The sequence below is a fragment of the Cervus canadensis genome, chromosome 11 (assembly GCF_019320065.1).
Source record: "Cervus canadensis isolate Bull #8, Minnesota chromosome 11, ASM1932006v1, whole genome shotgun sequence".
NCBI lineage: Eukaryota > Metazoa > Chordata > Mammalia > Artiodactyla > Cervidae > Cervus > Cervus canadensis.
Genome location: NC_057396.1, coordinates 51,414,031 through 51,432,632, shown reverse-complemented (window position 1 = coordinate 51,432,632; position 18,602 = coordinate 51,414,031). Strand labels below are relative to the sequence as shown.

General features: G+C 38.3%; 1 protein-coding gene across 1 annotated transcript in view; it reads right to left on the bottom strand.

Moving 5' to 3' along the window:
• The window catches only part of ACER3 (alkaline ceramidase 3), a 152,403-nt gene that overhangs the window by 74,559 nt on the left and 59,242 nt on the right, over positions 1 to 18,602 (bottom strand). The window contains exon 3 of the mRNA XM_043481536.1: positions 2,266 to 2,318. Coding sequence (XP_043337471.1) covers positions 2,266 to 2,318 — 53 coding nt within the window. The remainder of the gene's footprint in view (positions 1 to 2,265; positions 2,319 to 18,602) is intronic.

The window sequence follows — 18,602 nt, the reverse complement described above, 5'->3', positions numbered from 1 at the left end:
TAGGCAAAAGGATATGAACAGATATGTTTCCTAAGAAGATACATGAATGGTCAATATACACATGAAAAAATGCTCAACATCATTTATTACTGTTGTTGTTTAGTTACTAAGTCGTGTCCAACTCTTTTGTGATCCCATGGATTGCAGCCCACCAGGCTCCTCTGTTCATGGGATTTCCCAAGCAAGAATATTAGAACAGGTTGCTATTTTCTTCTCCAGTGGATCTTCCTGACCCAGTGACTGAACTGAACCTGCATCTCCTGCTTGGTAGGTGGATTATTTACCACTGAGTCACCAGGGAAATGCCCATTTATTATTAGGGAAATGCAAAAGAAAACCACAATGAGATACTACTTCACACCCACTAGGATGGCTCTAATTAAAAGGACAGACAATAACAAGTACTGGCAAGAATACAGAAAATTGCCAGCAGGAATGTATAATGGTACGGTCACTGAGAAAAACAGTCTAGCAGCTCCTCAAAAGGTTAAATATAGTTATCTACCGTGTGACCCAGAAATTCCACTCCCAAACATATGCCTAAGAGAACTGAAAACATACATCCACACAAAAACTCGTATATGAACGCTGATAGCAGTATTATGTTCAAAAACCAAAAACTACCCAAATATCCACTAATTAATAAACTGATTAACAAAATGTGCCATATCTAAACAATGATATTTTGGCCTAAGTGAAAAAGCTCAGATACAAAAGGCCACATATTGTATGATCCATTTGCTATAAAATGTACAGAATAGGCAAATCCATGGAGAGAGAGTAGATCAGTGGTTGTCAAGGGCTAGGTGGAGGAATTAATGGGGAGTGACTGCTAATAGAAACGAGATTTCTCTTTGAGGTGATGAAAGTAGTCTGGAACTAGAGAGTAGTGATGGTTCCACAACTTGTGAGTATACTTAAAACAACTTGTATGCTTTAAAAGGGTATATTTTTGTGATATGTGAATTACATCTATAAAAAAAGATATACACCTACATATCGACAATACCACCAACAAAATCAGGAAAGTAACATAGATTAATTAATACTACATAATCCTCAGACCCCATTAAGTTTTCTAAGCGTCCCAGTAATATCGTAAGTATAAGCACGGGCACACACACTCACAGGGTCCGGTCCAGAATCACACCGCCCGTTTACTTCTCACGTCCTTTCAGTCTCCTTCAATCGTGCACAGTTCCTCGGTCTCTTCATTTTATGACCATGGATACTTTTGAAGATTATATGCCACTAGTTTTATAGATGTCACTCATATTTTAATATGGCTGTAATTAGTAATTCATAGACTGTTATATAAACAGATCCTTCCAGATTAGCGCTATCCAATACAGTAGGCACTAGGCGTATGCGGCTATTGAGCATTTGGAGTAATCTAAACTGAAATACACTGCAAGTGTAAAATATATACCCAATTTTAGGCTGTGAAACATTTCGTTAATAGGTTTTTATATCAATTACATGTTGAAATAATAGCAATACTTTGGATATACTGAGTTAAAATATATTATTAAAATTAATTACACCTATTTCTTTTTAATGTGGCTTTTTAAAATGTGACTACTGGAGACTACTGGAAATTGTACAAGTAGTTCACATTATATTTTTTTTCAAATTTACTTTTTAATTGAAGGATAATTGCTTTACAGAATTTTTTTGTTTGCTGTCAAACCTCAACATGAACCTCAACGTTATATTTTTATTGGACGGTGTTATTCTAGAAGCTTCTGGGTTAGCAATGGGGAACAAAGAGGTTAAAAGATTCCAGACAACCTATATGGCCCCCTTGGGGCGAGGACAGTAAATATAAATCCTTGCATAGCTCTAAAACCCTGCTAGTTAAAGGAACCAGACCATTCAACTGGAGGCCATAAAAGAGACATAAGGGAATATAGGCAGCTAAGAATAAGAATACATTGTTTTGGTGAACTGATTTTATCTTACCAGGATGTCTGTATGGCATTTTACTTTCCAATCCTGCTCTAAAGCTATACATGCCGTAACAGAGGTGGTCAAAAACTCATACTGCTCTTGCTTAGTTTCTCTCTGGACCACTTCTTTGCTTGCCCCTTTACTTCACTTATTCAACCTGGATCCCTTGGTCTGAAGTAAAAACTCCAGGGACTACAGATCTCATCTTTTTTCTCTTGTCTCAATATCATCATCTAGTAATTTGCTCTCTCCTCAAATGTGAAGTGTCTCTAGACTAAGAGAAATAAGCATTTAGTCAATTTTGTCATTACTGACCTGCATTTCATATTTCAGAGTCATGTGGAAGCACCAGGATCCCATTCCTACCACTGAAATTAAAACAAACAAATAAAAAAAAAACAATTAGCATGAAATTCTTTGTGTGGGGCCAGAGTGACTTGAAAAGACAATAAGACATTTTAAAGCACTGAGTTTTAAGAACAAATTTATGAAATCCTGTGGAAAGATATACCAGACCCTGCCTAAGCTCTGTCTATAATTGATGAAATTTTGGAACAGAAAAAAAAAACAAGCATAAATTCTCATAAATTCCCTCCAGTAAGTGATTTACTAAATTAATCAATATTCTCCATTCTTTTGCATAAAATGTATTATGGATGCTAGGGGTAAGCTTTAATGCTCAGAGCTGGTTAGCTACTCTTCAGTACTTCTTTCTATTTCTAATCCAAATACTTGAAGTATATGCTTAATAAGAACCAATCAGTTATGTCTGTTTGTTCTGAAACTTGCTAATGCCACTGCATTTAGTTAACAGAAATATGACTGCAAAAAGACAGCTACTGTTTCTATAAAAACTATTTAAAATATTTCAAGAAATGTTTAAAACAGAATTAATAAAATTGAGTTGCTAATAAAAATTGCTCTTGATATCTGTGGATATATGTTACGAACTGGGGAAAATTCTGTATTCATGCCCCAAAGTTCTTTCCAACTGCTTCTATTTTAAATAAATCGTTTTCATTGTAAGTTTTAAAATTTTCTGTTTGTTTTTCAATGCAAAAAAGACCATCAGAACTATAATTAGGGTACTATATTCAAAGGCCATGCTCTGCATCAAATCGTTGTCAAAGATTATACCACTATGCTTAAATTAAAATAAAACTTAAAGATGGGTATATGTATTTTTCAATAATTATAACTTTGACTCTTTAAAAATTAACATAATAAATATCACTCCCGATTACACCTGATAATACAGCTACTACTGTGATGAAGCTCAGTTCAATAAGCCTTTATTGAGTACTTTCTATTTGCCAAATTCAACTACAGACGCTGAGGTACAAAGGTAAGATCCAATCATTGGCCTTAATGAAGCATACAGGCTAATGGAAGAGACAGGCCAATAAACAGAAGATACCAGTAAGTGGAGATATGGGGAGAAAAAAAAGATACGCATGAAGAGAACTTCCTTGGTGGTTCAGCTGGTAAAGAACCCGCCTGTCGATGCAGGACACATGGGTTTGATCCCGGGGTAGGGAAGATCCCTTGAAGAAAGAAAAAGCAAACTGCTCCAGTATTCTTGCCTGGAAAATTTCACGGACAGAGGAGCTACAGTCCATGGGAGTGGACATGACCGAGAGTGCGACGCGGGCACGCACGCACACACACTGCCATAGAAGCACAGTCTTTGGGAAGAGTTGGACACGACTGAGAGCGCGCGCGCGCACACACACACACACACACACACACTCTCTCTCTCTCTCTCTCTCTCTCTACCATAGGAGCAGAGAAGATGGGACTTACAACACACACACACACTCTCTCTCTCTCTCTCTCTCTCTCTACCATAGGAGCAGAGAAGATGGGACTTACAAAAGAAGCCACACACACACACACACACACTACCATAGGAGCAGAGAAGATGGGACTTACAAAATAAGCCACACACACACACACACACACACACAGACAGACTCTCTCTCTCTCTACCATAGGAGCAGAGAAGATGGGACTTACAAAAGAAGCCACACACACACACACACACACACACACACTCTACCATAGGAGCAGAGAAGATGGGACTTACAAAAGAAGCCAGACACACACACACACACACACACTACCATAGGAGCAGAGAAGATGGGACTTACAAAAGAAGCCAGACACACACACACACACACACACACACACACACACACACACTCTCTCTCTCTCTCTCTCTCTCTCTACCATACGAGCAGAGAAGATGGGACTTACAAAAGAAGCCAGCGAAAGCAAGAATGATGCCAGGAGTCTGTCTCAAGGATATAACAGGTAGCCCAACAAACACAGTAAATGTGGATGTTATCAAATCATTTGAACAAAACCATTAGAGAAAGATTTCAAACGCTTTGTTACTCTTTAAAAAAGAATCAGTATGGATATTATCACATTTTTTTAGTGCTCAAAATGAGATGAGAGAAGTAAAGAGTTACTGAACTCATCTTACTAAGGAAATGAGGAAGTGGGATGGTGGCTGTCCTTTTTCAAAGGAGAAATCAGAAAATTAGATAAATTAATGGCAGGAGAAAAAACCAAACCTTTTGAGCTATTTAAATCACATAATATACTATAAAGTAAAAAAATAAAAATGAGGTGGATGACTATTTATCCTGAAAGGTAGACTGGCCACTTAATCTATGTCTCATTCAAGGGTTGTTTTTATCCAAATGTTTCCAAATATTCTCTTGTCACTGTTTATTATATCACATTAAAGCCTGATCTTTCAAAAAACCTCTACAGTTTATTTCCTTTCGAAACTCCATTTAGAGTGCAAAGAAATATAACAGAATATCACCTCTCTCCATACAATATTTTATATTTTGCCACTAGAAAGAAAACCACCAATTTTTGCTAAAATATATTAGCTTTACTGAGATGCAATTCACATGTGTGTGTGCATGCTCTGTCATGTCTGACTCTGAGCAACCCCATGGACTATAGTCCGCCAGGCTCCTCTGTCCATGGGACTCTCCAGGCAAGAGATCTTTCTACTGATCTCTACTCCACTGATCTTTCTACTGTCTACAGTTTTGTCTTTTCCAAACTGTCATACAGTTGAAATCATACAGTAAGTAGCCTTTTCAGTTCTGCCAAGAGAACGCACTGGTCATAGCAAACACCCTCTTACAACAACACAAGAGAAGACTCTACACATTGACATCACCAGATGCTCAACACCGAAATCAAACTGATTATATTCTTTGCAGCCAAAGATGGAGAAGCTCTATACACTCAGCAAAAACAAGACCAGAAGCTGACGTGGTTCAGATCATGAACTCCTTATTGCCAAATTCAGACTTAAATTAAAGAAAGTAGGGAAAACCATTAGACCATTCAGGTATGACCTAAATGAAATCCTTTATGATTATACAGAGGAAGTGACAAATAGATTAAAGGGATTAGATCTGATAGACAGCGAGCCTTAAGAACTATGGACAGAGGTTGATGACATTGTACAGGAGGCTGTGACCAAGACCATCCCCAGGAAGAAGAAATGCAAAAAGGCAAAATGGTTGTCTGAGGAGGCCTTACAAATACATGAGAAAAGAAGAAAAGCAAAAGGCAAAGGAGAAAAGGAAAGATATATCCATCTGAAGAATAGCAAGGAGAGAAAAGAAAGCCTTCCTAAGTGATCAGTGCAAAGAAATAGAGGAAAACAATAGAATGGGAAAGGCTAGAGATCTCTTCAAGATAATTAGAGATACCAAAGGAACATTTCATGCAAAGATGGGCACAATAAAGGACAGAAATGGTATGGACCTTACAGAAGCAGAAGATATTAAGAAGAGGTAGCAAGAATACACAGAACTATACAAAACAAATCTTCATGACCCGGATAACTACGATGGTATGATCATTCACCTAGAGCCAGACATCCTGGAGTGCGAAGTCAAGTGGGCCTTAGGAAGCACCACTACGAACAAAGCTAGTGGAGGAGATGGGAATACCAGACCACCTTACCTGCCTCCTGAGATATCTGTACGCAGGTCAAGAAGCAACAGTTAGAACAGGACATGGAACAATGGACTGATTCCAAATTGGGAAAGGAGTACATCAAGGTTGTATATTGTCACCTTGTTTATTTAACTTATATGCAGAGTACATTATGTGAAATGCCAGGGCTGGATGAAGCACAAGTTGCAATCAAGATTGCCAGGAGAAATATCAATAACTTCAGATATGCAGATGACACCACCCTTATGGCAGAAAATGAAGAGGAACTAAAGAGCCTCTTGATGAAAGTGAAAGAGGAGAGTAAAAAAGTTGGCTTAAAACTCAAAATCCAGAAAACTACGATCATGGCATCCAGCCCTAGCACTTCATGGCAAATAGATGGGGAAACAGTGGAAACAGTGACAGACTTTATTTTCTTGGTCTCCAAAATCACTGCAGATGGTGGCTGCAGTCGTGAAATTAAAAGACGCTTGCTCCTTGGAAGAAAAGCTATGACCAACCTAGAGAGCATACGAAAAAGCAGAGACATTACTTTGCCAACACAGGTCCGTCCAGTCAAAGCTATAGCTTTTCCAGGAGTCATGTATGGATATGAGAATTGGACCATGAAGAAAGCTGAGAGCCGAAGAACTGAAAATTTTGAACTGTGATGTTGGAGAGGACTCCTGAGAGTCCCTTGGACTGCAAGGAGATCAAACCAGTCAATCCTAAAGGAAATCAACCCTGAATATTCACTGGAAGGACTGATGCTGAAACTCCAATACGTTGGCCACCTGATGTGAAGAACTGACTCACTGGAAAAGACCCTGATGCTGGGAAAGACTGAAGGCAGGAGAAGGGGACAAGAGGATGAGATGGTTGATGGCACCACTGACTAGATGGACATGAGTTGCAGCAAGCTCTGGGCATTGGTGATGGACAGGGAAAGCCTGGCATGTTGCAGTCCATGGGGTCACAAAGGGTTGGACATGATTGAGCGACTGAACTCAATTAAACTGAACTACGAACATTCCTGGGAAATCCCATGAACGGAGGAGCGTGGTAGGCTACAGTCCATGGGATCGCAAAGAGTCGGACACGACTGAGCGACTTCACTTTCACTTTTACCAACGTTCCAAGCATTTCCATTGGGACAAAGGAGTGAATAAGAGGTAAATGTTTCCTGTCCTAAGAACTTTTAGGAAGCCACTAAAAATATGAGAGAGGCCATTTCAAAGCTAAGGGAGTCTATACAAAGGGGTTACTACCTTGTCTAGTGAGTCAGAAGAGGGATATCAGGGGAAGTAACACATAAGCTAGGACTAGAAGAACAACAAACTGGAGTTAAATAGGTGAAAAGAACTTTTAAAAATGAGATCATTCTATGTAGAAGGATCATCCAACATAAAGGAATGACAATGCACTCAAAGAAGTAAAAGAGCTTGGCTTCGACTATAAACACTGTTGCATCCAGTGAGAATATTGCCATGATTTGCAGGCAGTAAACTGAGAAGAGCTTTTAAAGTCATGCTATGATTTGAACTTCATCCTAAACACAAAGTAAATTGTTGAAAACTACATCCACATACACAAATACATAAGTGCACACACATATTAACAGGACTGACTTCTGCATTAAAAAGTATTACTGTGGTTACAAAGCAGGAAAATGTTTACAGGAGTAGTTTCCTTACTTTGATAGCAAAAAAAAATTGTTTAGGAACTCCATATATGTGTATTTATTTATAAATTGTATACACACTGCTGTGTGAAGATACTACATATATTTTTAAACATGTAAAATAGAAATTTAAAAAAATGATATAAATAAATACAAATAGGTGTTAGCTTTCTTCCTGCCCCAACAGATCATATTTCTCACTACCTGGGGAATGAGCATCCCACTTGATGATTGTTAGTTTTAATGACAAAGACTAAACTCCTTGCAAGGCATATGTGGAGTTTCGTAATTTGGCTCCATTCAGTTCATTTTACTGAACTTGTAGTTCAGTTACACCTGACTGCTTACTTCTCTCATCTCAACACTATTCATCTTCTAATCTGTTCTGCCTTTGTTCACTGCTTACCCTGTTCTTTCGGCCTGGAATACTTACCCCTTTCATTATTCAATCCTACCTGCCTCTGGTGACTCAACAGTAAAGAATCTTCCTACAATGCGGAGACGTGGGTTCAGTCCTTGGGTTGGGGAGATCCCCTGGAGAAGGGAATAGCAACCTACTCCAGTATTTATGCCTGGGAAACCTCATTGACAGAGGAGCCTGGCAGGCTATTGTACATGGGGTTGCAAGAGATAGACATGACTTATTGACCAAACCACCACCGCCACCTGCCACTAGCCTTTGTCTCTGCTTACTGAAATCTCATGTAACTTCTGCTGCTGCTAAGTCACTTCAGTCGTGTCCAACTCTCTGCGACCCCATAGATGGCAGCCCACCAGGCTCCTCCGTCCCTGGGATTCTCCAGGCAAGAACACTGGAGTGGGTTGCCATTTCCTTCTCCAGTGCATGAAAGTAAAAAGTGAAAGTGAAGTCGCTCAGTCATGTCCGACTCTTAGCGACCCCATGGACTGCAGCCTACCAGCCTCCTTCATGAGATTTTCCAGGCAAGAGTACTGGAGTGGGGTGCCATTACCTTCTCTGCATGTAACTTCTAGATCCAATTTATTTTGCGATTTTCATTCCTTTCAGCTTTTGCCTTTTCAAACAATTTCAAACTTTAGAATGTTGAAAGAATAGTCTAATGAACTCCTGTAAATTCTCTATTCAGATTTACCAACTTTAATAATTTACATATGCATATATAAATTATTATCTTTCTGAAACATCTGTGTAAATTGGATGCATCATGTCCCCCTTAATACTTCAGTGTATATCCCAAATCCATTTTATTTATTTGTTTTTACAACTCAAGCAGGCAAGATTTACTGGGCAAGCAGCAAGCAGAACCTTCTTGAGACATGTGAGTAGACCAACGCCTACAGGAGTAGCCCTGTCCCATTCTGGCTTCCCTCTTTCATATCTCTTGTTCCCTCCCCTGAGCAGTTTCTGCAGATCCATTTTAAATGGCACCTCCTAACTTAAATCTTCCTCTGTTTTTGCCCCAGTTAAGTCAACCGTACAAGGCATCTAAGAAATAATGTCTGGCTACACCAGTAGTTATCAGTTTTTGGAGAACACTATTTTGCCTCAAGATCTTTACAAATGCTAGGCCCTTGTCCCAGAAACTCCTGATTCAGTGGGTGTGCTGGTACCTGTGTGCTGGTATTTTAAAGGCCTATCAAGGATTTGTTGAACCTTAAATGTGAAAGATCACTGTTAAATTCAAAGATTCTAAGACAAAGTATGGTCCAGGTTTCTATAGCTCACTAAAGAATCTCCGACTCAATGGACATGAGTTTGAGTAAACTCCAGGAATTGGTGATGGAGAGGGAGGCTTGGCGTGTTGTAGTCCTTGGGGTTGCAGAGTCGGACACAATAGAGTGACTGAACTGAACTGAACTGATAGAATCTCTAGAACCTAGCACAGAACCAGGCATATAGAGAACACTTACTAAGTGTTTGGTGACTGGTTGATTTTTTTTCCTTTCTTCCTTTTTTTCTTTTTCCTTCTCCATGATCCAGCATTTCCCATTAAAGTAAGAATATGTGTATGACTAGTAGAGGAAATGTTAGGAATGAATTGATAAAATATAACAGGAGAAATAAATGAGTACCAAAGAGAAAAAAATATTATTTGGGAATAATGTGGACAATAGAACAGAAAGCCTTGCCTGGCAAGGTAACATCTGAGTTAGAGAGTTTCACAGGCAGAGAGAGTGAGGCAGATTGTATAAACACAGTGCATACATACAGTTTGAGTCTAAATATTTACCCTAAAACAACACTCTGATTCTGCGTGAGCACTGCTGATTCTCGCTGCTATGGGTTAGTGTTCTGTGCTGCCACCACCTCAGGCCCAGGGCGCTCCTCCCCTCCGTCCCCACAGCAGCACGCCGCTTCCAGGCAAAGGCCAATTGGGCTCTTGTGGTCTAGGGCACCACCTGGTCTCTAAGTACTTCATGTCCTTTATCACCTTTCTCTCCTGTATCAACCATCGCCACCTGGCTAATGGACTGTTCACAAAGTCTCTAATACCTCCTGTCCCATTTACCTGTGCTTCCTCACTTTCCTGAGTTTTCAAAAGAACTGCCTCCATTTCCTCACCTCTCTTTCTGATCCCTTCCTCAAAACTATTCACACCACTGAAAAAGCCTTTCTTTTATCCTCCTCAATCTCTTAATAGTATTTAATAAGCAAGACATGTTCTGCTCTAGTTTTCTGTAACATCTTGTTCTGCTGGATTTCCTATCTTGGTGTTGCTTCCTCATAGGTTCCTTGGTTGGCTCCTTCTATGCTTAACATGTAAATCAGGCTCTGTAAATTCAAATGCCTAGAGAGATATTTGACTAAAACATGCTGAGTTAAAAAAACAAACAAGAAACGGTGTAGAGACTGTGCTCAACTGGACAGACCATACTGAAGAACAGAGCTTAGACTGATTGCCCCTGCATAGAAATATAGGCTTAGTGATGTTGCATTTTCAAATTATTCAAGAGAAGGCAAAAATCTGAATTTTTATGGGAACTCTCAATTTTCAAATGTGGGAAATTACTTTAAAGCATTTAAAATTTTTAAATATGGCAATTAAAACATGTCAGGATGCCAGATTCTGCCTTTGGGTGATGAACCTGTGGTATTTATGTTTCTCTTTGGGCTTTCTTCTCTCAATATATTCATCCTCTAGGTGATCTCATCAGTTCCCATGGCTTCAAATTATAACAATGATGTCTACACCTCACCTCTAAAATTCCAATGCCATGTATTTAAATGCCTACTTAGTTCTTCATTTAATGTCTCACAGGCATTTCAAACTCAATATAATCAAAACAATGCCAGATTTTCTCTTTCCACAGTTGTCCAAACTGGAAACCTGAAAAGAAACTTTGAAAATCTTTCCTTTTTCCCAACTCCCACTTTTAATCCGTTAATGAGTCCAACAGGCATTAACTCCACAATACATCCTGAGTCATCCACTTTTCACTCCAATCCCAAAGAAAGGCAATGCCAAAGAATGCTCAAACTACAGCACAACTGCACTCATCTCACATGCTAGTAAAGTGATGCTTAAAATTCTCCAAGCCAGGCAATACGTGAACCATGAACTTCCAGATGTTCAAGCTGGTTTTAGAAAAGGTAGAGGAATCAGAGATCAAATTGCTAACATCCGCTGGATCATCGAAAAAGCAAGAGAGTTCCAGAAAAACATCTATTTCTGCTTTCTTGACTATGCCAAAGCCTTTGATTGTGTGGATCACAATAAACTGTGGAAAATTCTGAAAGAGATGGGAATACCAAACCACCTGACTTGCCTCTTGAGAAACCTGTATGCAGGTCAGGAAGCAACAGTTAGAACTGGACATGGAACAACAGACTGGTTCCAGATAGGAAAAGCAGTACATCAAGGCTGTATATTGTCACCCTGCTTATTTAACTTCTATGCAGAGTACATCATGAGAAACGCTGGGCTGGATGAAGCACAAGCTGGAATCAAGATTGCTGGGAGAAATATCAATAACTTCAGATATGCAGATGACACCACCCTTGTGGCAGAAAGTGAAGAGGAACTAAAACGCCTCTTGATGAAAGTGAAAGAGGAGAGTGAAAAAGTTGGATTAAAGTTCACCATTCAGAAAACTAAGATCATGGCATCCGGTCCCATCACTTCAAGGCAAATAGATGGGGAAACAGTGGCAACAGTGGCTGACTTTATTTTTCTGGGCTTCAAAACCACTGCAGATGGTGATTGCAGCCATGAAATTAAAAGACACTTACTCCTTGGAAGGAAAGTTATGACCAACCTAGACAGCATATTAACAAGCAGACATTACTTTGTCATCAAAGGTCCGTCTAGTCAAGGCTATGGTGTTTCCAGTGGTCATGTATGGATGTGAGAGATGGACTATAAAGAAAGCTGAGTGCAGAAGAATTGATGCTTTTGAGCTGTGGTGTTGGAGAAGACTCTTGAGTCCTTTGGACTGCATGGAGATCCAACCAGTCCATCCTAAAGGAGATCATTCCTGGGTGTGTTCATTGGAAGGACTGATGTTGAAGATGAAACTCCAATACTTTGGCCACCTGATGCGAAGAGCTGACTCATATGAAAAGACCCTGATGCTGGGAAAGATTGAGGGCAGGAGGAGAAGGGGATAACAGAGGATGAGATGACTGGATGGCTTCACTGACTCTATGGACATGGGTTTGGGTAGACTCTGGGGGTTAGTGATAGACAGAGAGGCCTGGCGTGCTGCGGTTCATGCAGTCGCAGAGTTGGACATGACTGAGCGGCTGAACTGAATTGAACATCCACTTTTCTCCGATCTCCACTGATGCTATCCTAGTCTAGGCCACTATCACCTCTCACTTGGGCCATTGCAGTAGTCTCTGTTGACTGGTTTTCCAGCTTGCACTCTTACTGTCCACAAATAGATTCTCCCCAGATACTCAGGGAGATGTTTTAAAAACACAAATAGGATCATGTCACTCTCTTGCTAAAACCCTCCACTGGCTTTTAGAATAATATCCATACTCTTCACTCTGGCCTATGGTGAGACCTGACGTGATCTGGCCCATGCCTAAATCTCTCCAAGATCATGTTCTGCTACTTTTCCTCTTAACTACTAATGAGTATTAAGAGAAAATCAAAAAGTAAACAGATAATACAATATGATGCATTAAGTGCTGTGATAAAGATATGCATCATATTCAGTGGGTCATCTAATTCTATCATGGGGCTGAGGAAGGTTTAAAAGGAAGGCTTTCTAGAAGAAATGACACTTAAACTGAGTCCTGACTGACATACATGCCAAGTTCACCAGCTAAGAGGTTAAAGGTAGAGATATAAAAATATATACAGCACTAAAAACAGCTAATAGGCTGATACAGCTCAAGTATAAGGTACATGTGTGAGAGTTATGGAAAATGAGACTAGTAAGGCAGAGGGTCCAGGTTAGGACCAACTTGCCTAGGAATATAGATTTTCAAATAGGTTATCTCATTCAAAGAGAAAATGGTTGAATCAAAAGAGGCACACTGCCTAAAGAGAACACTGGTAAAATTTAGCTAGTAAGTCAGTTTTCACCAGTGACAAGCTACAATTTATCAGCAAGTACATATTTTGTAACATATTATTCAAATTGACACAAATAAGAAATTCAAGAATAGGAAACTTGAGTTCTTTTAGCTAAGAAACAAATGCTAAATGTGTTAAAGCAAAACAATACTCATTGAACGTTGAATTATACACATTAGAAATTGACAATATTTTAAAAAGGAATCTAAGCATTGTCCTTTTCTTTCTTTTGCAAATTAATTGATTCAATCACACAGAGAATAAAATATTTAATTAATGTAAGGGTGATTCAGCCAACATTTCATCGCAGTCTCCCTTAAAAAGTCGGAGACATCAAAGTGAAAATAAAATTCACATTTTTAGGAACTGTCTACAGCATTCCGAAAAACAAGTAACAGGGAAAAACAACTTTGCCGACATGGTTATGGCTATACGTAGTAAAAACAGGCAGTCAAATTAGTAATGGAATCAGATAAAGAGGTCAAATGCACCAATGTATCTAGTTAGAATTTTCTAACTAGATGTTCATAATCACAGCATTTTACCATGGTTTAAAGAGTCTCTCAAGCATATAAAAATTTCACCAGGTTGGAACCTCTTGATTCAAATATTCTGGTATACTACCATAGTTTTTCAAGGTTGCAAGACTACAGACATGTTCTGATACACATCTCTTTTGATCCATTTGACGTCTGACCACAGTGAGGAAACAGTGTACCACTTAACCATCTGAGTGTTCAGAAGCAGGAAACTTTGGAAGATGTGACTACGGCAGAATGGTCAAAGAGATGTAAAAATTACTAGATTTGAAGATGGAGGAAAAGGGACCAAGTCAAGATGCAGAAGACAGTATGTGGGCAGCCACATAAACTGGAAAGGACAAGGAAATTGACTCTCCCCCTACAGTCTTCAGAAAGGAACTCAGGCTCTCCCCCAACAGCCTTCAGAAAGGACAGAAATGTTGACATTAGCCAACTGAGACTTGTATCAGAATTCTAGTTTCAAGAACTGCAAAATAATAAACTTACCCTTTTTTTTTTTGGTACTTTGTTAGAGGAGCAGTAGAAAACCAATACAGGGCTGATTTTTAAAGTGTTTTTAAAACAAGCATTACGTTCTTATTCCCTCTCGTTTTAACAGCAAGTTTTACTGAGATCTATTAGAAAAATAATGAGAGGACATTTTTTTGTTTTTCCATTGATCTGTTATGAATATCTCTTCCTTTCATAAAATGTACATATTTGGGATATAATATAGTAGAAAAATAAACAAAAAGAAAGAAAAAGATAAAGGGATTGGGTAGTTCCAAAGCAATTATAACCAGGCAGGTGGACTAAAGTGAAATCTGGCTTACCGGAAGACCTGGCAGTTGCTCAGGGACATGGGATGTTAGTAGTGTTTTTCACTCTTACCTTCCCTCATTCTTCCTCACTGTACTTGGTACCTTTCCATCATAACACCACACTGGTGGTACATTGTTGCTACTGTTTAGTTGCTAAGTCCAGTCCAACTCTTTTGTGACCCCATGGGCTGGTTCATGGGATTCTCCAGGCAAGAATACTGGAGTGGGTTGCCATTTCCTTTTCCAGGGGATCTTCCTGACCAAGGGAGTGAACCTGCAACTCCTCCCGAGTCTCCTGCATTGCAGGCAGGTTCTTTTACAGCTGAGCCAGCAGGAAAGCCCCTGTTAGTGCACACTTAATTATAAATTTATCAGATTAATTTGTTTCCCTTGCTAAACTCTAAGCTCCAATGAACAATGGTTTGAGAGCTATGTGTGTGCTAAGTCACTTCAGCCATTCGTGTTCGACTCTTTGTGACCCCAAAGACGGTAGCCTGCCATGGTCCTCTGTCCATGGGATTCTCCAGGCAAGAATACTGGAGTGGGTTGCCATGACCTGCTCCAGGAGATCTTCCCAACCAGGGATCAAACCCATGTCTCTTACATCTCCTGCATTGGCAGGCAGGTTCTTTACCACTAGCACCACCTGGGACGCTTGAGAGTTATACCTAACACATAACTAGGTATAACTGATTCTTAGTAAAAATCTGCTGAATAAATTTTAAAAATTACTAAAATAGGCTCTGAGCCAGAACACAATGACCCTCATGACAATCTGCTCCTAATATACTTCTACACAACATCAAAGTTCCCAATTCTTTTTGCAAAATCTCCCTCAATGCCAAAAAGTTCATATCAATTAAGTAATTATTATAGATTTTTGGTCATAAATACACACAGAAATGCATTGATTAATACCTCTAATACTTCTTTAAATAGTGGTGGAGAAAGACATACTTGCCTTGTTTTGACCTTCTAGGAATGCTTCTATTCCTAATGCTAACTTCAAGATGGATCTGTGTATCTTATCATGTTAAGACAGGATTTGTGAATTCTTATTTCCTTGAGTTTTTCTTTTTAAATCAGAAATGGTTGCTGAATTTTGACAATGGCTTTTACAACATCTATGGAGATAATCATGTAGTTTTTCTTCTTAGATCAATTAATATAATAAATAGAATTAATGGATCTCTTAAATTTGAATTATCTTCCATTCTAGAGACAAATTCCAGTTGTCTTGGTGTATTAGTTCCCTAATGTGAGACTACATTCTGTTTACTACTTACTACTTTTCAAAAGAAGACAAGAGAGAGATGAATTTACATAGCTTGTTTAATAAGACAATTCCAAAAAAAACTTTTAAAACCAGAAGATGTTTTGTTCTTTAAGTTTGTCACAAATTCATTTGATAGCAAAGCCTGACGTAATTGGAAATGAGGCTATTTATAGTGATTATTAAGCCTAGTTAGTGTGAATATTTCCATGTTAAGCAGCAATATGGATATGTTCACCTGCAGGGTGCTGTCCCAGGTTTCAGCGGGCTTAGTATACTATACTAGCAAACATAGTCTATTAATTTTCTAGAATTAAAAAACAATCTGAGTTCAGAAATAATTTTGGTTCCAAGGATATGGATAAGGATCTGTTAACATATATTAGTGATATAATGAAAAGAAATTAAAAGAAAGAAATTGAGCTCATGGGCTTTCTCTGAACTTCAGAGAATGAATTCTATGAGGATGACTTTCCATGAAGAGATACTGATAACAAAGAGATTTGTCTAAAAATTATCCCCTAACATTCTTCAGTTAGAAGAAGGTTACAGGAAAAAATAATTTAGGAAGTTATGCTCCTCCACATAGTCACAAGAATACTAGAAGAGGGCAGATTACTGTATGTAAAATAGTTTCTCAAATCATCATATCTGTACAGAGATCAAACAATAACTTGAGGTCTTTAACTTGTAAAGGAAATCACTTAATAAAGAATGGATCCAGGCTTCCCTGGTAGCTCTGGTAAAGAATTCTCCTGCCAATACAGGAGACACAGGTTCGATCCCTGATAATGGAAGATCCCACATGCCACAGAACAACTAAGCTTGTGTGCCACAACTACTGAGCCTGTGCTCTGGGAGTTGCAACTACTGAGCCCACGTGCCTAGAGCCCATGCTCCACAACAAGAGAAGCCACAACAATGAGAAGCCCATACACTGCAATTAGAGAGTAGCCCCCACTCACTGCAGCTAGAGAAAAGCCCACACAGCAATGAAGACCCAGCATAACCAAAAATAAATAAATAAATAAAATGTTAAAGGATAGAATTCCTCTCTCTATATATAAAAAAGACACAGATCCTTGCAAGAGAGAATAAAAAATTCTCAAAATCAGAGACAAATAAGATTTACCTAATCTTGAACAATTAGGAGTGGTTGTTTGGATTCTACTTGTCAAGGACAAGAGGAAAAGTAGCTGCATCCTACTGGAAAAGAGTCTCAGTACCTATACATGCCATCACTGACTTAAAATGTTCTATATATATTTATTCTGCTCTACTATTTTCTTTCTTCCTTCAACACCACCCCTGAGACGTAGGAACTAAACATCCCTTCTTCTCTCACACAATGTGCACATTCCTCCATGTCCTGTGTCCACTTGTTTTTATTTTTTAAACAAGAATTGAGATATACCATCAAATTCACTCAGTGTAAGTGTACAGTTTTAAGTTTTAGTAAATTTAAAGAGTTGTGCTACCATCATCGCAGTTCAGTTCTGTGAGAATTCCATCAACCCCCAAATTTCTTTATGCCTATTAGCAGTCAACATACACTCTAAATCACAAGTAACTAATTATTTGCTCTTTATCTCTATAATTTTGCTTCTTCTAGAAATTGCATATGAATAGGATCATACAATGTGGTCCTTTGCATCTTTTGGCTCCTTTCACTTGGCACAACGTTTTTTAGGTTCATTAATGATGTTATATGTATCAGTAGTTCGATTCTTTGGTTTGCTAATAATTTACATAGGATATTTGCACTGATAATCATGATATTAGTCCTTAAATTTATTTTTATGGCATTTTATTAGGTTGTTTGCCACATAAAAAGAATTTGGAAGTCTTCTTTCATTATCTATGCTTTCGAAAAATTTATGTAGTATTGTAACTATCTGGTCTTTGAAAGTTTACTAGAACTCTTTGAAACTATCTGGACACAGCAATGCTTGCAGAGGAATTCCTTAATAAGTTATTCTATTTCCTAAATAAAAATTAGTCTGATAAAGCTTTCTATCTTTTGGATCAATTCTGACAAATTGCATTTTCCTAGGAAATTAGCCAATTCTAAATTTATTCATTTACATGGAGTTTTTGAAATTTATTCTTTTGTTTCAGTGGACATTTCCTCTTTGTCATTTCTTATTCTTTAAAATATTTTATTCATTTATTTATTTTTGGCTACACTAGGTGTTGGTTGTAGCATGTGGGCTTAGTTGACCCATAGCAAGTGGGATCTTAGTTCCCCAACCAGGGATCAAACCCTCATTCCCTACATTGGAAAGCAGATTCTTAACCACTGAAACATCAGGGAAGTCCCCATTTCTTATTTCAATGTTCATGTTTGCTTTCTTTTTTAAAAAATTATTGATTCATTTATTTTTGGCAGTACGAAATGGCATGTAGGATCTTAGTTCCCTGACCAGGGATCAAACCAGCATTCCCTGCACTGAAAGCACAGAGTTTTAACCACTGGACTACCAGGGAAGTCCCTGCTTCTTTCTTCTAAAGTTAGCTAGTTGTCTACTTTTTTCTTAAAAAAATAGATTTTGATTCATTAATTAGATCTACGTTTTTCTGTTCTCTATCTTGTCACTTTCTGCTTTTATCTTTATTTTATGGTTTTTTCCTTGCCTTTAGAGATGAGATTTTAATTAATTTTTCACTTTTCATTTTTGTCTTTTATTATTATTTGTTTAAGCCTATGGATTATCCTCTGATGGTGGCTTTATATAAATCCCCATAGATTCTGATATGCAGACTGTTTGTTGCAACTGTATTTTAGGAATCCTGTAATTTCCATTTCTATATTCCCTTTCAACCAAGAGTTAGTAGAAGATTTAAAATTTTGAAGAGCAAGATCTTTTTTATGGT